Here is a 25,577-nt window from a genome sequence, read left to right on the forward strand (position 1 = left end):
GCAATTTCATCTCAATTAATTTAGTTTACATCACAAAATGTACTTCCACCCAATTAGAAAGTTACTCGAGGTATTTTCAGTATCACGCTGCTCTCCGCATTTTCATTCTACATACGCTTCTGCCAACGCCTCAGTGTGCGTGAATTGAACGCTTTTCCCCTCCGTTTGTGAAGAACCAATCACAGCATTCGTTCTGTCTCCCAGTGCTATAAAAGGGAACGCGATCCAGTCACCCGATTCATTCTGTTGGCGATTTTTGGAGCGAGCGGTTGGACTTGCAGGAGCGGAGCAGAAGGAAAACGCAGAGCATCAAATCGAGCGGTTGGCCTCGATACCGTCATAAGATCGCGCCGAGTGAAAGGTCTCGAGCGCTGATCGATTTCCAAGCATTCTTTGACGGCTTGCGGAGTGAGCGGTTGGACTGACGCAAACGAAGCAGAGCACCGAATCGAGTGGTTGGTCTCGATACTGGCATAAGCATCGTGCCGAGTGAGAGGTCTCGGGCGCGTACCGTCTCGCGAGCATTCATCGATCGACTGGGCCCAGCGTGTAGCAGTCGTGCACCGATCTGAGCGATTGGTCTTGGACTTCGTGTGGAGCGGCTTTTCAATCAACGAGTTTCTGTTGACGCTTCGTTTGGATTTCACACAGCGGGTTCTGCCAGGAACTCTAGATGTCGAACATCGAGTCGGTGGAAATGCTGAGTTACGACACACATGACGGGCAGTGGTACAGTATTGCGCCTCGCGCCGTTGCTTAAAATCTCCGCATATCGTTCTGGTTCATGCTATCTTGAGCTTCAGCTACCACATTTCTTTCAGCGGTGGATTCGCTTTTCTTTAGCTTCTGGCGCCATTTTTTACGTCGCTCGCTCTCTGTCAATCTTCATCGAACCGGTTGTTTCGTCTTCGTCGTTGAACAGTTCAAATCACATCCTGCGTCAATGTAATCATAGGCCTCATACATAAGCTCCCATAGGCTGTTGACATATCCAGATACGTTAATTTAAATTCTCGCCTAGCTACTGGCGATACCATGTAGCAAGCACATCGGCCTAAATATCATCAGATTCTAGATTTTCATATTTCTGGAAAATTACCTTCTTCTAGAAAATTTTGCATAGCGAATACGAGAGAATGTATTCTCATGAAAAAGAAGGAGAAAACCAGTAGAATAATCGAATGTGTTCATTTAAAATCTCTAATATAACGTTGATTAACATCTTGAAATATCTCTTACTGACATTCTAAACCTTTTGAATGCACAAACACAATGACACCAGATTGTGCACAAACTGAACGAAAAGTGCAACATTGTCCCCTCCGAAGGTACCGGATTTCCAATCTGATATCATTTCCGGTTTTGCATGCATCTCCCAATATGTCACCCAATTTGCCAGGGTATTGTGTTATTTCCCACGTCAGGTGGAAATCCTTCCCAGGTCGAAATCACGCAACCGTACGATGTAGGTTCGGGTCGGGTCCAAAAAAGCATAGATACTTACGCTTTGGGCGGTATCGTCATGTTGCGACTGTCACTCCACCGCAGGTCGGAAATCAGTGTGCTATCGGGGACATCCGGTCGGCAGGTCAGCAGCAGCGAATTACCCACCGGTTTGCGCTGAACGGAAGCTGCTGGCATTATCTGCAAGCTGGGAGTCTTCTGACTGTGAACTAAACCTGGAAGTAGAGGGCGAGAGGGAGAAAAAGTTTTTAGCAAAATTGCATTCAAGTGCTGTTGGCGAGGAAAAGTATTAAACCTCTTCTGGTAAAGGGCGGGTTAAATCATATCACAACTTTATAACGCAATAAACGCTATAAAGTCCCATTAACGATGGCAATTTTATCTACTTCATTCGGTGGTAAAAAAGATTTGCTGGTAAGTTTATAGCCTTTACCCTGCGGCTTTTCCAACTAATTCCGTTAAAGGATGTCCCTTCGAAGAAAACTTTACGTCGAACAGTTGAGCGGCAAAAAAAAGGAAAACTATTTTTTCCTCAAAACGAAAGTATCTGACGACGCAATCTCAAGCTCGTCGTAATAGCTTACTGCTAGCTGGTGGTGGTACCGCATCGCTAGATAGTGTCGCACTTTTTAATAAACTTTATTAAAACATTTTCACATAAAAATAAGATGCACAAAGATTCACTCAATACCACCCGGGAATGGCGCAGAGCTCCAGGCTGCTGAAAATTGCGATAAAAAGTGGATTGTGGCAGCAGAAGTTTAGCGCACTTTAGTTCATGCAATTGAGTTTGTGGCACTCCTGCTGCATATTGTGAGTTGTCATATGGCATCGGCAGTGATTTTTCTCATAACTGATAGAAGGCAAGAGCAAACTACGTGGAAGGCAAGAGTTAATAATGGTGAATTTTATTGAGATTTGGTGTAGCAAATTGAATCGAATGATTTGACTCGTTGTCGTTATTCTCCTCCGATTCGTGGGATTAACATACGTGGAATAGTGAAAATCCTGGTATACAATTATGAACCTTTAACGGAATTGATAAAACTAAATTAAGCTTTTATTAACATTTTGTTAACAACTTATTACATTTTATTTGCCGTGGCAGTTCAGGTGAGTTTCACCTGCTTATAAGAGAGAAAAAAAATGTCAATTCACTTATTCTAACTTGACCTAAATAAAAGCCGCATTTATATTTAGGCTTGCAAGATTGCAACGATTTTTGTCTACAATTATTAATAATTTAATTTGACATTTGTTCCAATGTTTCAACATTGGATATTCTATGTAACTTTAGTACTATACCAGGGAGGGGAGCTTCAGAATCATTTTCAAAGTTTTATTTTGAATTCTCTGCAGAGCTTTCTTCCTGGTATTACAACAGCTAGTCCATATTGGTACAGCATACAACATGGCCGGCCTGAAAATTTGTTTGAATATCAAAAGCTTGTTCTTAACACTAAGTTTTGATTTTCTATTAATAAGGAGATAGAGACATTTTACATATTTGTTACATTTGGCTTGAATGTCCCCAATGTGATTTTTGAAAGTTAAATTCTTATATTGCATGAGCCCTAGATACCGTAATCCGGGAGCAAATTGATCACTATTTTACAACTTTTTGTTGTGTTATCCTTCGGAATTCAAATATTGTCAAATAAATTTCGACAAAATCAGTACTCCATTGATCTTTATCAGTTTGTGTGATCGACTTTTCGTGAAATAATATTAGCATGTCATAAAAATAGTTTTAATATCAAACAATTAAAATGACACATTGGGGCGAAATTGATCACCATATAACAAAAAAAGGTTTAAGAATAAAAAATTTCCCTATCTACTACATACGGGTCTCCTGAATCTGAAAACGATGTCAAAATTCTTACAACTCGACTATTTGATTATTTTATTGCAAAATTAAACTTTGATAATCTGCCTGATACGCCTAAATGTAGGCAATTTGATAATCGGAATATTCGTCTAAAGTATCGAACTGACTGCTCATTCCGATGCAATTATCAACAATAACCATTTCACCCTTGGAAGAAAGCGCACATTCCGAAGAAAAGTCCTTTCTTCCATTTTTGCCACGTTTAGTGACAGTTTTAAATCCCGCGTTTTTGGAAGGAAGTTGTGAAATCAGAGATTCACCCTTCCTTTTGTTTGTGATTGCAACCATTCATTTATTTAGTTAACATCTACACAGATAACACTGAATCAACAATTTCACGCCACAATACTCGGTTCGTGGCCGCATCTCCCCATCCTCGGTTCTGCCCCACGCTCGCCAAATCGATACGCACTTTATCCGCCCACCTAGCTCGCTGCGCTCCACGCCTTCTTGTACCAACCGGATCCGAAGCGAATACCATCTTTTCAGGGTTGATTTCCGGCATTCTTGCAACATGCCCTGCCCATCGTATCCTTCCAGCTTTGGCCACCTTCTGGATACTGGGTTCGCCGTAGAGTTGGGCGAGCTCGTGGTTCATCCTTCGCCGCCACACACCGTTCTCCTGCACACCGCCGAAGATCGTCCTAAGCACCCGACGTTCGAAGACTCCAAGTGCTTGCAGGTCCTCCTCGAGCATCGTCCATGTTTCATGCCCGTAGAGGACTACCCTCCTTATGAGCGTTTTGTACATGGTACATTTGGTGCGGGCGTGAATCTTTTTTGACCGCAGCTTCTTCTGGAGGCCATAGTAGGCCCGACTTCCACTGATGATGCGCCTCCGTATTTCACGGCTAACCTTATTGTCAGCCGTCAGCAAGGATCCAAGGTAGACGAACTCGTCGACCACCTCGAACGTATCCCCGTCTATCGTAACACTGCTACCTAGGCGAGCCCTGTCGCGCTCGGCCCCACCAGCTAGCATGTACTTTGTCTTGGCCGCATTCACCACTAGTCCAACTTTTGCTGCCTCACGTTTCAGGCGGGTGTACAGGTCTGCCATCTTTTCAAATGTTCGGCCGACGATGTCCATATCATCCGCGAAGCAAACAAATTGACTGGATCTCGTAAAAATCGTACCCCGGCTGTTAAGCCCGGCTCTCCGCATAACACCTTCTAGCGCAATATTGAACAGCAGGCACGAAAGTCCATCACCTTGTCGTAGTCCCCGGTGGGATCTAAACGAACTGGAGTGTTCGCCTGAAACCTTCACACAATTTTGCACACCTTCCATCGTCGCTCTTATCAGTCTCGTGAGCTTCCCGGGAAAGCTGTTCTCGTCCATGATTTTCCATAGCTCTATGCGGTCGATAGTTGAAGAACCGGCCTTTGATCCTCAACTTGCACATTCTCTCATTGATCGGCCACCACCCGATCACGCGCCTCTGCATATCACCCATCACTATAAAAGCTGTTCCCAGCTCATGTGTATTGCCGCAGCTCTGGTAGATGGTATGGTTACCTCTAAACGTTCGCACCATTGATCCCTTCCAACACACTTCCTGCAACGCTACGATGCCGAATCCACGGTCCTTCAGCACGTCGGCGAGTATGCGTGTGCTCCCGATGAAGTTGAGAGATTTACAGTTCCACGTACCGAGCTTCCAATCGCTAGTCCCTTTACGTCGCTGTGGTCTTCGCCGATTGTCCCGGTTCGTATTCTCTCGTTGATTATTCGTTGCTTGATTTTTTTACGGCTGGCTTGCAGGGCCTGACACCAACCCCCTAGATTTCCGGAGGACCATTCCCCCTAAATGTTCGGAGGACCATAGTGTGCAGTTTAGCTTAGAGTTCTTCTCTGGCACTCGGACGATGATCAGCCGCCCCTGACATGGGGAACAGACGCTGTTGTGAGCCGCTCCTAACATGGAGTATAGACGCTCAAGGTTTGCAGAAGCAAAAGCAAAAGCAAACTCCCCCTTCCCTGTCAGCATACGACCAAAGTTCCCACCGGGGGTTGGTTACCCGATCTTCCCTAAGGTTACTCGTACCCCGGCCAGTACCGCGAGGAGGTAGGGATAGGAGTTGCTGGGCAAGAGGCTAAGGACCGCACAAAGGGGTCTATTTTATTCCTTCAGGTACGCGAGGTACCAATGGTACGCCATGCCCAGCCATTTACCAACCAGTGATTGCAACCATGTTCAGTCAATAAACGAAAGAAGATGAGACGGTGTCCAAATAGGATTACCATCGCTAACGGGTCCAATGGAAAATCGAAGGCACGGGTCCAAACAAGGATCGAAAAGAAATCAATGGGTATAAAAAAGTAACACTGGGAAATCGTTTTTTTTTTGTAGCTCTGAGAAGTAGTGTTTTATTGCTTTAGGTAGTTTTTTGAACATCTGAGAGCAGAAAGAATTTGTGTACGTACAGCACGAGGGTAAGATGCGAACTGCTTAAGAGGAAAATAACCATCACCGTTTAAATTTTTCAAAACCAATTTTTTTGCTCAAATTCGAAGCAATATTCAAGAAAATCTGTCATTGCCTTACGCTTACTGTCTATAATGGAATGATAGATATTATGAGGATTTCTTTAAATTTGAACAAAAAACTGGGTTTACATTCTTGATGATTGCTGATTATTGAATGATGGATTCTTGAGCCTCAAAGCCATTTGAGGTGACTTACTTCTTTCTCACAATGTTTGATTCATTGGATATCAATTGATTTGAAACATAGAATGCTCTGCTTTGTACATTTTGTAAAGTTAAAAATAATCTCTTACCCCACCTTATTCAATATAAGGAACAGCTTTCCTTTCAAAAATATAACGGTCATATATTACAGTTCCCAACAAACACTCGTAATTGAAGTTTGTAGTAAATTTTTCATTAAAATTATACAAACATTACTTAGTGCTATCAACAACATGACTCCAAACTGCAACCAGGTCTCCAGCAGTACACCGCAATCGTAGCTGCAAAATTTGTTTGCTCTTTTTCAGGTCCCTTAAGCACAAACACTCCTGGCTGGCTTTTCGTGGTCGAGTTTTGTTTTTCCTGCTCAGCAGATGGTTCACATTTTTCCCGTTGCCAACATTTGAGGTGAGGTGAAAGAAGCTACGGATGGCAACTTGTGTTTTCATTCGAAGCATATTTGTCGTAGCGGGCGGGAGGGACATATCTACAGTGACGATGCAACGTTTTAAACTTCCGGATATCCTGCAAAGCAATCTGAGAGTCAATTTCAAACAAGGATTTTATTAGCGTAACGTATATGGAGCCAATGTTTGAAGAACTGTAAACAACCTGTTATTGCTAAACTGTTGCTCTCCACTGTATGATAGCCAACATATATTCAAAACGAATTCATAGTATATGGCTCAGTTACTGACTTCTGCGTGTAGATTGCGATGACAAGTGCACTAGCGAATAAACTATGGAACATGCTATGTTTCTACCGTGCTGAACATGGTTTCTATATGGGGCGATATTTTTAGATTTCATGGATTCTTGGTTTCTCTTTTGATTTAAGAAGAAATTTGCTCCTTTCAATTTATACATGGGATGACTATAGTACTTTCAATTAAACTATATGTTTTTCACAAAGAGTATGACTTTTTGAAATGCAATATGCTTCAAGATCAATTGGTTGAATCCTATGTTCAAGTGTTGAAGAAACATCTCGTATGCACAATTATAACATTTGAAATCAAGCGATACGAAACAATCAATTAACATAGCTCACAATGGTAAATGAAGTTGGCAAAAGTATCAAACTAGCAATTGCTGTTCGAACGCAATGCCACATGTGGAAGTCAAATCAATGAAAAGTTCCTTTCGACAAGGTTTGCCTTCTTGCACCCAACATGAACTGGAGTGAAAACACGAAGCTCTCCTCCTTTGGCGCCAAAGACCTGTGGGGCTAACAAACACCACAACCCAAAGCGGTCTCCGCATATTTCACTTCCGTTCTATTGCACTTGAAATCGTTTAACTGGCAAAGAGTCTATTGCATTACTATCTTTTATCCCTTTCTTTGGCATAATCTTTTGCCGGTAGACGACGTACGGTTGCTCGTGTAGGGCAGCTCACTGCAGTTGCATATCGGCAGAATATGTGCTCTGCTATGGCTGTGCATATAAATACGTACGTATGTATGAACGACTTATCACTACTTGAGTAAACTGATAGAGTTTCGATGTTGCAGAACGTGGAGGAAAATCAAAACGACGAGAAGCGGTATAGATGCCTATAGTAGGGTGGTTCAATAAAATGGTTTTGGTCCACACTGCTCATTGGTTGTGATTCTTGACCAAGTTCCTATTGTTATATCGACATTTTAGCGCATTTGAATGAGAACTGAGACAACACAAGCGCGATTATTTCAAGCGGTGTGTTCAGTGCATATCTGATCTATTTTAAACCTTTTTTTTCAAGCAAATCTTTAGTATTGAGTATTAACATTAGCATAAGTATATTTGACCGCCCGCAGTTGCGAGGTTATTAAAAAAAACACAGACACCGTCTTTAGCCATTTAGCTGCGCAGACTGTAACAGGTGATTATAAAACGAAGCCAAACTTTGAATTTTCAAGTGAACAAGACGAGAGAATCTGACAACAGTTCGCGTTGAAAACAAATTGCTTGCTTGCTGGTGGTGACCAATGGGATAGATTTTCAACGCGGAGCGCAGTTTGGTTCTCAAGTCTTGTGCTCTTGGAAATTTGAGGTGTGGCTTCGTTATATAATCACCTTAACATTAGACAACGGACAAGCATGCTCCAGTAGCACAGCCGCGAAACATTTCTGACGAAAAGTTTCAATGACTGAAGCGGGAATCGAACCGACACCTCATGACACGATGCGCTCACTGCCTGACGACACTAACTGCTCGGCCACGAAGCCCACATTATTGCAAGAACAACTATACTTGCACGATGAATCAACCCTCAGTGTGCAAGTATCGTAGTTCCCATTATTCTTACTGAATTATTCGCCAGCTGTGTCCGAATGCAAATCAATTTGAGGTTGTAAGTAAATGTTGACGTGTTAGGGAAGCTGTGGAGACCTCTGCACTTTCACGCGAAAACACTAGGAGATTCTTAAATGGAGAATTTTCAAAACAATGCCGATACTATGGAGTCCAACACAACAGGAGCCGAGGACTCGAGCGCGTTCCAGAAAAGCGGGGAGTAAATGTTGACGTGTTAGGGAAGCTGTGGAGACCTCTGCACTTTCACGCGAAAACACTAGGAGATTCTAAAATGGAGAATTTTCAAAACAATGCCGATACTATGGAGTTCAACATAACAGGAGCCGAGGACTCGAGCGCGTTCCAGAAAAGCGGTACCACGATCGCCGGTGCATACCATGGAGAATCTACCGACGTATAGCAGTAGCTCGAAGCAATGTGAGACATAAGGACAGCAAGGAGGATTAGGGATTTTGAGTCCAGTGCATCAAATCCTCTGTCAACGCTGCCATGAAAGAGCAGAAAGTGCTGAAAATGAGAGCAGAGCTTGCCTAAAAGGCACTGAAAAAGATTACAGCGCAAGCAGCGGCTGATAAACTTAGGACCCCGAAGGTACGAGGTGACAAACCTACGAAGAAGTGAGACAGAGAAACACCAAGAGAAGAGCAAGTCCCAAAAAAGAAACGCAACGAGCAAGGAAAAGGTGTGCCGGAAAAGGACGGCAACGATGACGCATGGCAAACCGTCCTCAACGCCAAAGATAAAAACAAGAAATAGAAAGAGAAGGTGGAGAAGAAAAAGGACGGGAAGAAAAAAGCGAACAAGCGCCCGGAAGCCATACTTGTTAAGGCAAACTACCGAACAACGTACGCAGATATCATTCGAAAAGTCAAGGACGATCCGAACCTGAAGGACCTCGGAGAAAACGTGGTTAGAACGTGACGCACCCAGCAAGGGGAGATGCTGTTTGAGCTGAAGAGCGACCCAACGATCAAGATCAAGTCGCGGAATGGTAGGCGAACGAGGCGGATACAAGAGCACTCAGGAAGCAGTTGTTGAGTGCAGATATCTGGACGAGATAACAACCATGGACGAGGTGAGTGAAGAGCTGCGTAAACAATGCAGCCTGAGGAGGCCATGGCAATCCATCAGAGGAAGTCGTACGACGGCAAACTGGCAGCGGCGATTCGGCTACCTGTTGACACGGCGAACGAACTGGTGGAGAAAGGCAAGATGGGTATTGGCTGGTCGATGCGATATGCCTATTGAGACTCGTCACACGAGCAGATAGGCCACAGATGCGATGCTTCAAGTGCATGAACTTTGGACATCCGGCGGCGAGCTATAAAGGTTCAGACAGAACCGAGCTGTGCAGGAAATGTGGAGAAAGACGTCACTTTGGGAAATACTGCAAGAATCGATCAAGGTGCTTGCTCTGCTCACCGGAGGAAGGAAACACCCATTCGACGGGTAGCTTCAATTGCCATGCGTACCAGAAGGCGATCGCAGCCCAACAGTAACTGAGGTAACGCAGATCAACCTGAATCGCTGCAACACCGCACAGCAACAGTGTTGTGACAGTCGACAACAGAAACTAAGTGCGACGTTGCGATAATAGCGAAACCGTATCGAGTACCACTCAATAACGCCAATTGGGTGGCACAGGCGTAGCGGCGATACGAATGACGGGTAGGTTTCCTATCCAGGAAGTGATTGCCAGCTCAAACGCGGGGTTCGTAATCGCCAAAATCAACGGAATCTACTGTTGCAGCTGTTACGCGTCTCCAAGATGGACGATCGAAGAATTTAGTCGGATGTTGTAGGAATTGATCGACGAGCTAGTTGGTCGAAAAACAGTGCTGATTGGAGGTGACTTCGTGGAGTGTGGTAGCAGGGTAACTAATGTCAGAGTTTACAACCTACTGGAGGCTCTAGCATTACGATTGTGCAACGAAGGCACCGTTAGTACATTTTGGAAAGATGGACGGGAGTCGATCATCGACCTAATACTTTGTAGGCAACATGAACTGGGGGGTAAGTGAAGAGTACACCCGTAGCAATCACTAGGCGAGTCGGTACAAGATTGACCAGCGGCAGTGCAGAGGAGTACCATTGGCGACCAGCAGTGGAAGACGGAGACTTTCGACAAAGATCTCTTCGTTGGGGCACTTCGCACCGACAGCGATGTCCTGAACTTGGATGCGGTAGGGCTGACAACAGCGATGGCAAGGGCACGATACCACGAAAATGGGAGCCCCGCAACGATCGACGTCCCGCGTACTAGTGGAACGAGGCACTCAACGCCCTCCGCGCTGCTTGCCGTAAAGCCAGGAGGCGTTACCAGAGAGCAAGGAACGTAGAAGTCAAAGAGGAGCGAAAGGTCGTATTCCAAGCAGCCAGAGTTGCTTTCAAACGCGAGATAATGCTGAGAAAGTCCGAGTGCTACAAGGAGCTGTGCAGAGCAGCGGACGTCAACCCCTGGGGAGACGCTTATCGAGTGCTCATGGCGAAAATCATGGGTCCATTAATGCCGGTTTTAAAGTGTACTGAATAGCTTAGGGTTATTGCCGAGGGTCTCTTATCAACGCACGATCCGACACCGTGACCACCCACACCGTATGTCGACGAGGAAGGAGCAAACGTCTAAGATCGTCAGGTCGCCAATGACGAGCTTGTACCAGCGGCAACAGCATTGAAGATGAAAAAGGCCCTCGGACAGGATGGAATACCGAATGTGGTACTTAAAGTGGCGATTCTTGCGTACCTACATGGATATGTTCCGGAAGGTGATGCAGAAATGCCTGGACGAAGGTCACTTCCCAGATGTATGGAAGATCTAGAAGTTGGTGGTGTTACCGAAGCCAGGAAAATCACCCGGTGATCCATCATTATACAGACCTATATGCTTGCTGGGTACACTGGACAAACTCTTGGAACGGGTCATCCTAAACAGGGTGGCTAAATGTACGGAGAGCGAGCACGGATATCAGAAAGGCAATTCGGATTCCGGGAAGGAAAGTCGACGGTAGACGCAATTCGGACGGTCCTGGAGAGGGCCGAGAAGGCATCGAAGCAAAGACGTGTTCAATAGCGCCAATTGGTAGGCCATCGCCACAGCGCTGCGTAGAATGCGGGTTCCTGACTATCTGTTCCGGATTCTCCAGAGCTACTTCAAGAATCGGGTGTTGATATATGCAACAGACGCCGACCGAAAGGAGTTAAGAGTAACGGCGGGAGTTCCGCAGGGTCCATACTGGGTCCGACGCTGTGGAATGTGATGTACGGCGGGGTCCACTGAGTTACCCATGGGCGTGGAGATCGTCGGCTTGGCTGATGACGTCGTTCTAACAGTAATAGGTGAAACGCTGGAGGAAGTGGAAGTAATTGCTACGGAGGCAATGGGCACGGGCGAGAACTGGATGAATGGAGTCATGCTGAAGATAGCCCACCACAAAACGAAGGTGCTACTAGCCAGCAATCGCAAAGCAGTTTGCAAGATTGTCGTCAGGAGACATGGCATAGCATCACAGAGGTCGCTCAGAAACCTGGGCGTGATGATAGACGATCGATTAAACTTCAACAGCCACAGCGACTATGCAAGAGGCGTCTTCTGGCTAGCGTATCATCGTCGACATTGAGATACGGAGTTCCGGCCTGGTATGCAGCGGTGAAAACCAAGCGCAATCAGGACAAGCTCAACAGCACATTCTAGCTCATTACCATGAGAGTAGCGAGCGCATACAGAACAATATCGTAGGAGGCAGTATGTGTGATCACCTGAATGATTCTGATATGCATCACCTTGGGAGAAGACATCGAATGTTATCAGAGGAGAGGCACTAGGCAGGTAAGGAAATGGGCGATGATCAACTCGCGGGTCGTGTGGCAGCAAGAAGAGGATGCCTCTGAAAAAGGTAGTTGAACCCACAGACTCATCCCGAATGTGTCGACCTGGATAAACAGGGAGCATGGCGAAGTGAACTTCCACCTGACTAGGAAGTCAAACGGTACCTGCATCGGTTCAACCACGTTCTGATAACCTTTGGAATCTGGCGGTGAAGATAACGTCTATCAGCGAAACGAGAGGTATAGAGCAGTGCCTGGAATCGGGTCGTCGAGGCGCTAATGAACTGGAAGTCAACCCCATCCGGAATCGTTTGACCGACCTCGGCACCCGAGTCAGCCTGTCGAAGAAAGAAAACGGAGACCTCCCCTGCGATAGCCGCTGGTAGTCGGGGCATCATCAGTACGGACGCCTCCCCAACCGGTACTGGTGACAACTTCCGACGCCGGGGGAAGTCAGGAGGAAAAGGAAGCAAGAAGAGAAGAAGAGAATGACGGAAAGAGACAGAAAAGTGGAGGAAAATGAAAAAGCACTATACTCAACAGACAAGAGCAAACCATTGGCAGACTGCGCAGAGTGCAAGAGCACAGAGCTGGAAAACGTCAAGAGCGTAATAGAAGTGAAGATGTACAGCCCCCCACGAAGAAGTCGCATCTAGTGAAATCCGGTGGGATCCAGGCTACCGTCGAAATTGAGGACTAGTCTTTGGGCATGCAAGAATCCCACACAGTGCCAACTCTCTACAGGCCAGGTATTTGAAACTTTTCGATACCACACTATAATAAAAAAAAACTAGAAGCTTGGAAAATAGGATAACGTTGAATAACAGTATTCGTCTTGGTAAATTACAAGTTTGATTATAAGAGCCCTAGAAGTCAACTAGGTCTTCCTTAGCCGTGTGGTTAGAGTTCGCGGCTACAAAGGAAAGCCATGCTAAAGTAACTGGGTTCCCGGTCGGTCTAGGATCTTTTCGTAATAGAAATTTCCTTGACTTCCCAGGACATAGAGTGTCATCGTACCTGCCACACGATATACGAATGCGAAAATAGCAACTCAGACTATGAAAGCTCTCAGTTAATAACTGTGAAAATGCTCATAAGAATACTAGGCTAGGGTCGTGATGCCAAGAAGTCAACTAGAAATAACGTATCATTTTCACGGTTTACATAGACATAGAACAAAATATGACTGAGCGCACAATATTTCGACACCTATGATGACGAACCACTCAAAGATTTTGCAAGATGATAAGACTTTTTGGATTTGTCTGCATTGATAGTGTCTTGAAAAAATAAAAATACAAAATATGTAAATATGAACATTATGCAAAACTTCAAAATATATTTATTCGAACAGTTACCGACTATTCACTGTTTTTTGAACAAATACTTAAGCGAAGTGTCCATTAATGTGAACCGTCATAAAAGACTCATTGGAAATAGAAGCATGAAACGAGCTAATCAGTTGATATATCCCCAACTGTTCAACAAGAAGCTGCCCAGCAAAGCACGGGCACAAAACCAAACTTTCACTCTGGCAAAAACGACATTTTGAACCACCCTAGCCTACATGGCAGGACCTACCAGAGAACGATGAGTACCTGATCGGGAAAAGGTCCTGATCCTGCAATGTACCGACGACGACGACGACGACAATTTCAATATGTGTACTATATTGGAATCGATGGACAACGAGTGCACTTTTCCGACTTGGTGCGCACCAAAGCACTTATCCATTTTCCAGAACGATTGACATGAATCACACATTCTCTCCATCAGCGCACTGCCCTATGCATACATAGTTAGATGCTTCGGGAAAAGAATACTTCGGACTATGATACCAACATGTTACTCTGACTAGCACTAGGACGGCACTTGGTTATAAAACGGGATGGCATGAAATTGCAATCGGCTCGGCTGCTGTCGCTTCGTGATTCCAATAGGATAATGTGATCACATTTTACCGTGGTACTTTTGTCCTATGATGGACTGCTGATACAAGATCTATTTATACCAAGCAAGCTTGTTTCGAGATCAATGGCGGTGCTTGATTTATCGTGAAAAGGAATACTGATGGAGACTTTAAAGCTTAAAATCATTGAAATGATATGGATGTCGTTTTTTGGCTATTAAAGTTTGTATATAAATTGTATTTTGAGATGCACATCTTTTGAATTATTTCTTCTTTATTGAAATCGTATATAGGAATGTTTCGAAACTTCATTATAAGTGAATTCTTCCCAGCAATTACTTTTGGTCAATTAGATTTTTCATTCATTTTGTAATAATAACATTCAGAGCAACTATGTTTTATTTATTTTTAAGTATTATTTCAGACATCAAGTGCTAATAACCAATATGCTAACATCCCATTAGAGTTCATTAACCGCAGAAGTTCAGATATGTGTGATGGTAAACGTTTGAAATTTCTATAGAAATTGTTTTTTTTTTAATAATTGCGAATTTTGATGTGTTGTCCTTTGGTGTGCTAAAACTCTATAGCTCCATAACTCGATGATCCCTTTAATGTCGAGTTATGGGCTTACTGTACATGCCAATGGCCAAAGTGGTTTTATTAGCAATTCTTAATCTGCCACTTTCGTAATGGGATCAACGCTGAACGATTGTAATGATGTCGATGATAATGGTAAAAGCTATCTGTAATAAACTGGACTGCCGAAAGCAGTGGTCAAATTGCAAAATTTCTTATTTGTGAGCTCCGTAAAATTGATTTTCTCCAAAAATGAACCAACTCTCGTGTTCTTAATAGAGCTGTCAGTCCTCTCGAATAGCAGCAATTGAGTTACGGGCTCTTTATTTCTCTACTTGTCGGTTTCCTTTCTGCGTAGCTATCTACCTCGGGTAGCGAAATATCTACAATCCCGTACTCTGCCGTATTCCGTGGAACATTCGGTTCACCGCTTTCTTCGCTCCCGGTCTGAAGAAATCGTCTATTCAAGCGCATTGGATCTGATCCACCCAGCAAGCATCCACAATGGAGGGTAATGTGAGACAATAACAAAGACATAAATGCCACCGGATTCAGAGCCAAATAAGCAGACTTCGGTTCGGTGAATGGAAAGCACTTTAACGTCCCCGTTGGGAATTCGTTCTTCAACTAGGATTCTGGAAAGTCATCAATAGCACAAGTCTGAGAGATTTGCTATGTTTGGTTAGGAAACGGAGCATGCCGACGAGGGAGAGCGGAATTTGTCTTGCACTTGCTTACCGCTGGAGAATTGTTCCAAAACAGCCACTGCCGCCGCCGCCAAGAAGGGGTTCCATTTCATTAGAAGTGAAATCGAATTAGAAGCCGAAATGACTGACGTTAAGTGTGGCAACTGGTACCTACGAAAACAACACAGCAGTAGCAAATACTGCTCGTAAATGCGGCAAACCGGAATCCCCCGGTAAGGATGTCATTCTCAATTACCGGAATTGAATGTCGGAGAAATGTATTACTTCCAGCTGGGTCATTTGAACTGGTTCTGAGCTGGAATCGGGAATCATCTTCAGTTCTTCACGTACGCCAACCGTAGCCAGAAGTATCCCTTAGTATTCTATTTATACCAGCCAAACGTGACATTGATGAAGGACATGCATGCATATTTTATCACCTATTTGGATCCTTGGCATTGCGTGTGAAATACAGCCCACCATCAGAAGGAGCCCTAGAATCGTGATTGAATAATCTGTTAACACGTGGTAACGGCAAAAAGTCACGAAATGTTTCTGGCTCTAGCGGGTTAGTTTATCGTGGGATCGTACTTCAATCAAAGGGATGCGTTGCGTGCTTGGAACACATGGATGGGTGTTCGAAATAGGGAACACGAATCAGGCATCTAAAGTGTTGTTGATATTTCCATAGTTTAGTAGATATAGGTAGCTAAGAAAGATTTTATTCCCAATAATTGACCTTTTGAAAAGTTGAAACGGAAAGAGGGCATAACCTTGACATAGGAAATCTAACTGTGGACCAATGCACGAGTTCACTAATATGACGTTTGAGCGGTGCCGAATTTACTTGTTGCATGGCCACGTAAATAACACGGCACCGCTCAAAAGTCCAATAGTGAACTCGTGCATCGGTCCATACTGTGACATGTCGATACATTGATTCGGCGCGATTCATTCGATACTTTTAATTAAAATTGACGATACAAGCAATATTAAGGCGGTTCATGTAGAAAAAAAGTAAATATTTGAAAATTCTATCTCCCATATCTTTTTTTACGATCCTGTCAATCATAAGAAAGTTCAACCCTTTTGTTGAGGATTGACATTGAAAATTTATATGGGAACTCATATGAAGAAACTAAAATATAATAATATATCTATCAAGAAGTTTACTGAACTGTAATTCAACGTGGAATTAAATAATAGCAAACAATTTGATGGTTATCTTCCATCCTTCAATCGCTGAGAGGAAGAACTTACCGAAGCGTCTATACGCGGCGACGGTCTGTATACGAAAGAGGCCGATAGTTGTGCTGTCATCGGGATTCGATAAGCGTTCGGATGTGTTTGTGGATCATAACTGTTCAGTCTGGCAACTCATGTCTCACAACCTTCATCGTTTTTGGGTTACCTTGAAACCACCACAGAAAATTCTGAAAATTTTACAGAGTGGTATTTTTGTTGTAAGGAAGATATGGGCAATTGTATTTTATTTATACTTTTATTCTTTTGAACCGCCTTAATATGACACATATATGGGACTTTCCTTAGCCTGGTGGTAACGTTCGCAGTCATTCATGTTGAAGTCATCTGCGTTGATTCCCGGTCAGTCACGATCTTTTCGTAATAGAAATTACCTACACTTCCCTGGGTTTAGAGAATGTAAAAATGACAACTTTGGGAAAGAAAATTGTCTCTTACTAATTGAGCATGAGCATGAGCATTGATGACCGTATAATTCGTAGTTGCTACTCCGTGATTGACAAGAATCATCGAAATTGTACAGGGAACCAACAGATGTAGCTTGGGAGTAGCATATCATCTTCAATGTACATTTTCGAGGACTCTGAAATTAGTAATGTCAATAACGGCGCCGGCCACGTCCTTATGATCATCGGGGAAGGGAAGGAATGTTAGTGTAACATCCATTGTTACTAAAGACCGAGTATACCTCTGCATCTTCGTGGTTGCCACGGGTAGGAGGTTTGTTAATGGGCTTCAAAGCTACATGATCAGGATTCACCTTAGTGAGTGATGCGGGTCATGCAACCTCTGTTCAAAAAGTAATCTATCAATGCGTTGACATCTTAAACATCGAACTATTCAAAGGTTTGAATCTCGAAATTTTATAAAACATGAATAAGCGCTTATGTCAACACTTAAAGTGACGAACTATTCATAGTTTGTTCAACAAATTCATAAAAAATACATGTTATGATACAAATGTGTTATTACAAGCATGAAACGAGCTCACCAATTGGTAATCCATCCTCGACTGAACAGGTACAATGGCAGCGTCAACATGTATAAGCAGGAATATAAAATAACTCCGATGGCGCGCGAATGAAGTGCTAACTGAAAAACAAAAACACTCCGAGCGCGCAAAAAATGAATCGGACAGCTTGAGTCTTCACAAAGCACAGGGCAAACGAACGAAACCAGTGAAAAACACTCCGAGCGCTCGAAAATGAATCGAACTGCTTGGGTCATCGCAAAGCACTGGGCAAACAAGGAAGCTACCGAAAAACACAGCTTCTAGTACTAGCAAAGATTTGTGGAAGAGAATTAAAAATTTAAATATTTCCAAGGCTTCTGAACGTAATAATAAATTCGATAACAGCATTGACGAAATCAAACTTCAACTTCGATGAGGATTTACCATCTGTGCCACCTGAAAATGGATATGGTTTCAGATTTTCCGAAATTTCTGAGAATGATATTATAATTTCTATCAATTCTATAAAATCTAACGCAGTATGCTTGGACGATATTCCCCTACGTTTTATTAAACTTTTGTTTCCTTCCATTTGTCCAATCATACATTATATTTTCAACTTAATTGTATCTTCGTCAAAATTTCCTCAAGCATGGAAACATTCAAAAATAATTCCTATAAAAAAGAAGGCAAGAACGTTAAACTTAGAAAACCTCCGTCCAATTAGCATTTTATGTGGTTTATCAAAAATCTTTGAGCGGATTTTGAAGTATCAAATTCAAGAGCATATCGAAAACTTTGACCTCATGCATACTTTTCAATCAGGGTTTCGACGTGGTCACAGTACAACATCCGCTTTTCTAAAAGTACACAATGACATTCTTTCAGTTATCGATAGATAATGTGTAGCATTTCTTTTCCTTTTAGACTTTTCTAAAGCATTCGATAGGGTTTCACATACCAAGCTTCTAAAAAAACTATCCTATGATTTTTTATTCTCTAGATCAACAGTAAATCTTATGCAATCATATTTATTAAATCGAAGTCAATCAGTTTTTGCTGGTGGAGCCTTTTCCAAGACCTGAGGCTCAATCCTTGGGCCTCGTTTATTTTCATGCTTCATCAATGATTTACCTAACGTTCTACAACATTGTAAGATCCACATGTTCGCCGATGATGTGCAACTCTATCTGGCTCTAGAAGAAGTTGATTTGTCACTTATGTATCAGCTAATTAATGATGACTTGTCTCGCATCATACGTTGGGCGGATTGCAAATCAACGCTTCTAAAACAAAAGTGATGTTTATTTCAAGAAGCACCCATAACTACTCCTTGCCATCGTTTCCTCTAGGCAATGATCTTTTGGAGTACGTTAATAAGGTATCAAATCTAGGTTTCATAATTCAAAACAATCTTGAATGGGACAGTCACGTCTATAATATGTGCAGCAAAATTTATAGCGGATTGAGATTGTTGAGAAATTCATCAAATATGTTACCAACTTCAGTAAAATTACAACTTTTCAAATCATTGCTGCTTCCGCATTTCATGTACGGTGATGTATTACTTATAAATGATTCTGCTAGAGCTATAGACAGACTCAGAATAGCATTAAATTGTTGTGTACGTTATGTTTATAATTTGTCAAGATTTTCTCATGTGTCACGTTTTCATCCCAAATTGATTGGATGTCCAATTTATGATTTTTTCAAAATGCGATCATGTCTAACTTTGTTCAAGATTATTCTATTTTCAACACCTTCATACTTATACGAAAACTTAAACCCTTTCCAAAGCTATCGCACTAGAAACTTTATAATACCGCGATATAATACAGCACACTTTGCGAATACCCTATTTGTAAGAGGCATAGTATTCTAGAATCAATTACCAAATGAAACCAAAAACTTAAATACTTTCAAAAGCTTCCAGCAAGAATGCGTCAAATGGTTCAACAGGGGGAATCAACAAAATTAATAACTACGGAGTATAAGAAATATAATATAAAGTTAAATGTATTCCTTCAAATAATAGCTAATTGTAGCGCTTTAAAAGGAATTTTCCTTACGCTACATTGATATGAACAAGTAAATAAATAAATAAAATGGCCTAGCCGAAAGATTCGTGGATACCCTGAAGAGAAGCCTCCGGAAAATCCGCTCATGGGGAGAGACGCTAGAAGAAGCTTTGGTCACATTCCTGCAGGTTTACCGCTCCACTCCAACCAATGACCTGGACGACAAATCACCGGCCGAGATGATGTTCGGCAGACCGCTACGCACCGTTTCATCATTACTGAAGCCAAGCAGAAGCGAAGGAGAAATCATATCCAGAGACAGGACAAAGCAAAACGACGCTTTCAACCAGAAGCACGGCGCAGTCAAGAGAGATTTCCAGCAAGGAGATACCGTGTTCGCCAAGGTTTATCGAGCAAACTTCTGGCAGTGGGAACCAGCAATCGTCATCGAGAAGTTCGGATCTGTGAACTACAATGTGTTCCTTGAAGATAGACATCGCTTGATACGGTCGCATGCCAACCAGCTAAAGACACGTGTTCCGGAAAGCAGTTCAGCAAGTCAGCCTTCTCTACTATCGATATCCTTCGATGGTTTCAGACTCCCAACTCCAGTAGATTTCTCAGAGGATGAAGCCGGAAGCAACGACGGGTCCATAGACGAACCAGCCGAGGACGAAACTCCGAATACAGAGGAGGAACCAGCTCCAGTTGCAACGGATGTAGCAGCCCAACCGACTATACCAATCCTGGAGAGAAGACGGCGCATGATTCAACTTCCAGCCCGGTTCAAGCCATATTGGATGATTAAACCTTAAGGGGGGAAATGTTGGGTCCCAGTTGTTATCACAACACCATTGTATATTTTAAATCACAGCAATCCTTGTATGACTATATAAGGGCACCGACTGACACCTCAGTCTTTATTAGTTATTTGACTTCCAATAAATTAACATTTAATTGTAGCAATAAAAATCAAGCTCTTTTCATTCCGGATGTAATCCAGACATAACACATAGGAACTGTTCTTGTTCAATAAAATTTAAATCTAAAACTATGTGTCGTCGCTTTGATATTTGTTTTAAAAGCACACAATTGAAACTAATAAATTTTTTAGAAATTTTTAATTAAAAGAAATTCTGAGTGTATCCAAAAATTACTATTTCTGTCCAAAAATTGACTAGATTTCTACAAAAGAAATTCATGCCACAAAAACTAAATGTCATTGAACATTGTTTCACAGATACATAGTATTTTAATTTTAGGATTTCTCGTAGATTTTTCGATAAAAGAAATTTTGAGTGTTATCCAATATTTATATTTCTGCTCAAGCATATTCACTGAACTCATTCAATTTATTTTATGCCAAATAACTTAAAAAGCTAGTAATTCTTGATGTTTTTAAGGTAAAAAAAAATAAGGTGTAATCTCGAATTTCTATTACTTATCATAAATCTTCTCTGGACTACACATGGGTAGAAATCAGAATCCGAAAACAAGATTATGACTCATGTTATCATGATTCCAGCGTGTTTTCATCTTAATACACCATGATTTGGACTCTTGATATCATGAGTCAGATTGCCGTAACGCAACACACGCGTTAGGTTTTTGTTGCTGGTTGCTCGGAACCATGATTCAAATGCCAGAAAAGCTGAGTCGCGCATCCGTTTATGATCGACAAAATAAAAATAAATAAAAAAGACATACACTGAGAATGGAACCACGAACCGATTGAGAGTCGCGTACTCCACAACTCAACCACTTCGTCATCTTGAATTATGGGAGATCGATACGAATGAGTTGGAGCAAAGGGCACCGCTTAGTTTTTTTCACCCTGGATGTAACGCTTATGAAGAATCATGATTATGACTCCAGGAACCATGATTTGTGATCCTGATATCATGACCTAACCAATTTATGAATTCCATGATTTGTAAATCATGATTTGGGAATCAGATTTTTATCCGTGCAGCAATCAAATTAATGTCCAAAAAACTACATGTTACTTTACATTACGTTTTCATTGGCAAACGGTTAAGAAATATGGTATTTCTTTGTTCTTTACAGTAATGTAAATTTCGAGTGCAATCAAAAAATATATTTCTGCTCAAACAGGTTCACTGCTCTCATACAAGCGAATTTGTATCGTTAAAACGTCAAAATGTCTTATTGAACAACATTGCAGAAAGAAAATTTGAACTAGGACGTTAATAATCTATATAAATAAAAATGGAATCGTGTTTGTATGTCACGAAATGGCTTACGAACGGGTCAACGGATTTGAATGATTCTTTCTCAGTTTCGTTCGTCAAGGGTTCCGACGTGTTTGTGTGTATAAAAATCCCAGGATATTCACCGGGAAAGTCGAAAAAACGAACGCCAACGAAACTGTCATTTTATATGGGACGATCCATAGCGTTTTTCAATAGCCTACTTGATGGCAAGACGAAGCTTGCCGGGTCCACTAGTAAGAGATAAAAATAATCTAGATCAGTTACAAGTAATCTAGATTAAAATCAAAGGTATCAAAATGTAGTGCAACTTATTTCAAAATACTTTGTCGCAGATACCAAACCTGTAGCACATATACTCAAAGCACTAGAGGTTCAGCTGTCTAAATCAGCGACCTACCCAAATGTGCTTCATTAGGGATGCTCGAAATATTTGTTTTCAAATGCATGTGTTTTTCTTCTTATTATTCACAATTATTCGAATTTGATAAAGTAGTAACTTTTCCGGTAAGGTTTGACACGATTGTCATGCATTTTCAGTTAACAAAAAAAATGTATTGGTTTAATTGCTCTAGGGGAAATTTGATCCCACCTAGGAATAGTTGCTTCCATTCGGTCAAAACTTGAGTATATGGACATGAGATAAGTGAAAGAATTTCGGAAATCGACTGGGACATTACTGAGTTATAGTCTTTAATCCATATCAGCGTTACATCTTTGATCGCGGGGCTCCTAGAATTAATCAGCATCTATAAAAGCAGTGTCACATGAATCATAACATCATGCTCTTATTTGAGTTTTATTATGACAAAGCAGTATTTCTAGATGGCAATAGGTAGTATAATGTGGAATATGGCTTGTTGATTTATTTCAGATTACTTATTTTATACTATTTTCAATTTTTCAAGTTTATTTATCAAGTGTATCATAGCCTCTTTAAGCGTGAGCCAGGCATACTCTGCTAGAGGTTTTGGTGGATGCTCTTAAAGCAAAAGTGCCTTGACCTTGGGTATCAAATCGTTTGAATCTCTCCTACATTTGAATGAGTATCGATTTCTAATAGGATTGATTTATAAAAGTAGATTAGTATCGAAAAAACAACAGCATTCTTCTAATTAAGAATTAGCCACTGAATGCACTCATTTATATCGAGAACAATCTAGTGCCTTTACAAATTTTCATAGATACGGTACAAAACTCAAAGGAAAGCTAGAGAATCTAATTAAAGCGAAGCGACGTTATTATTGGCGGCGTTTCATTTATGACTTCTTACGAGAAACGTCTATGATGCCGCTTTGGAGAGTAGCTTGCAATATGCAAAATCGTTCATCTTCAAATGAGAGTGATGAATACTTCAACCATTTGATATCCAACTTCGACAAAAGGTCTGTCCATGTCTCAAAACTTCACATAGTAAGAAAACATGAGCGCTTAACATCGGATGATAGATGGGGATGTTACAATCTAGCTTCTGTATGGGGGAACTCTGAGAAACTACGGTTAGAGGTTTAGAGATTTATGAAAAAAGTACAATTTTTGTGACTTATCTCAAAAAATTCCAGTTTAGCAAAATTTTCTAAAACTCATTAATTTAAAAAAAAAGACAATTCACACCGTCTTCAGCCATAGGCTGCACAGACTGAACATAACTAACATAAGACAACGGACACACGGAACGACCAGTGGACCAGTGAAGAATTTTTCGTTTGACGAAAAGTTTTCTACGACTGGGGCGGGAATCGAACTCACACTCCGTAGCACATTGCGCCTAAACGACTAACGCCGCTAACCGCACGGCTACGAAGCCGTTGGAAAATTGTTCAGTTTTTTTAATAAATACCTTTAAACTAAACATTACATATACTTTGCAATTTGATTAATACAATTACAAAGTATTTGTAATATTTAATTTTCGGGTAGTTGTTAAACTTGCACTCTGATTAATCTTCTTAAAAAGTTCTATAAAAACATCGGTTCGGTAAATCGTTGAACGCAATTGAGCTTAAAACAAATAATCTTTTATTACAAGAAAACTAAACCTTCCGGTCGTCATGATCCAATGTAAAGAACGTTGCAATTTTAATTTACTTTGTTATCCAATAGAGATGAATCAATTCTACGGCTATACCCTTCCGTTCACAATCTTAAAGGCCATCCATTCTGGTAGTTCGACAGCCAATAGAAGCATTCAGCGGAAACATGCATTCACCCTGCGCATGAAGCATCGAAAAAAGAAGCATGCCCAAACGTTTATTACTGCTCACAGAAGCCGGTCAATATTTTTCAACCCAACGGAACAACAACTCTTCTCGATCCATCAGGACAACCGTCAGCTGAAACATAATCCCTGGATGTCACATTTTCATTATTAATTTTGAAGTTGATCGATAACTGTCGTTAATTGACTCTTTTGCTTGTCGTTTCGTCGCGTTTGGTGTAGCTATAGGTGCCTATTCGAGAGAACAGCTTATCCGGCTGCCAAATCCTACGTATAAAGCTGGGGATTGGCAAAATCGAAAAACCGCCAGCTTTTTTTCTCGTCGCTCCCATACGACAAACATCGATGATTTTTGACGGGGTGAGAACTAGCCGTCTGTAGGGAAAAAATGGGAACATGTACCACCTATATACGACACATTCATCCATTTTTCACTCCGGGCGTGCTATAGATGTTCTGCAGAGCGTTTGTCGCTCCCGTAGTTGCAGACGAGCGACCTTTATGTTGACTCCGGCGGACTCCCAGGGGACCGATAGGCTGTCACTCGCATATTTGGATCTATTCATTTGTGTTAAAATTTATGCCTTCATTGTGAAATGAACTGGATGCATTTGGCTGAGGCTACCGTCGTTTGGTCGTCGTTGGTTCTGCCTGCGGAGGAATCCATTCTCCGAATATCACATGCATGTCCGTTTGTGAATAATATGGGGATCACAATGTTTCAGCGTTCCGCTTAGAGTAGATTGTCGTCTTTTTTCGCAGCCCATAAAAATTCAGCCGGCCGATGGTACGAAGCGCACAAGACGAAAAAAAATAAACGTCAAGCCAACCGATAATACCCAAAACGAGCATGATGGCATGTAATCCATTTTCATTATACGAGACGAGAGACCATCTCGGAGGTATCCGACCGGAGAGGGATTTTGAAAATCCTCCTCCCACAACGGATGTTCTTCGATCAGCAAAGGGATCCACTACTGTTTGGCTTTGTACCGTTGTCTGTGATCACCATGATAGGGTGTCGGTAAAACGTTGCTGCCGGGGCTGAGTGTATTAGGACAGAATGACCTTTTATTAATTTTAATTTGTATCCTCTGGCCTGTCGGTCAATATGCGGATGCTGCTTGCCGTAGGGGTTGGTATCCATTTGTCGTACCGAGGATTATCGGTTCTTACTAAACGATTGTCCCAGCTGAACAATGGATTACGATAGCATTATAAGTTGTACTTTCTACTGAAAGTGCGTGAAAATGGTAGAATCGACAAATGATACAATAAAGATTATAGATATATGCAGGAAGCGATTGTGCTGCCATTTCCCTAATGACCCGTTTCCCCAAAATAATTGGTCATTTTCGATTAAACAAATATTGCTAAAAATACTGGGGACGATGAAACTTGAAAGAACAGCCAATCAAATAAAGTAGAGTACATATCAAATGACCAACAGCTACAGTTACAGAGTTCTGTAACATTTTAAGCTTTCTAGGTGGCATAATGGTGAAGTAGGTTTACATGCAAATTACTATGGAAATTATAGCATGTAGC

General features: G+C 41.9%; 1 protein-coding gene across 11 annotated transcripts in view; it reads right to left on the reverse strand.

Moving 5' to 3' along the window:
* Window positions 1–25,577, reverse strand: part of LOC5571586 (fasciclin-2) — a 354,102-nt gene that overhangs the window by 101,804 nt on the left and 226,721 nt on the right. For all 11 annotated transcript variants that reach the window (XM_021848465.1, XM_021848463.1, XM_021848462.1 and 8 more), the window contains one exon: window positions 1,505–1,679. In XM_021848465.1, the coding sequence (XP_021704157.1) occupies window positions 1,505–1,679 (175 nt within the window). The remainder of the gene's footprint in view (window positions 1–1,504; window positions 1,680–25,577) is intronic.

The sequence above is a fragment of the Aedes aegypti genome, chromosome 3 (assembly GCF_002204515.2).
Source record: "Aedes aegypti strain LVP_AGWG chromosome 3, AaegL5.0 Primary Assembly, whole genome shotgun sequence".
Lineage (NCBI taxonomy): Eukaryota > Metazoa > Arthropoda > Insecta > Diptera > Culicidae > Aedes > Aedes aegypti.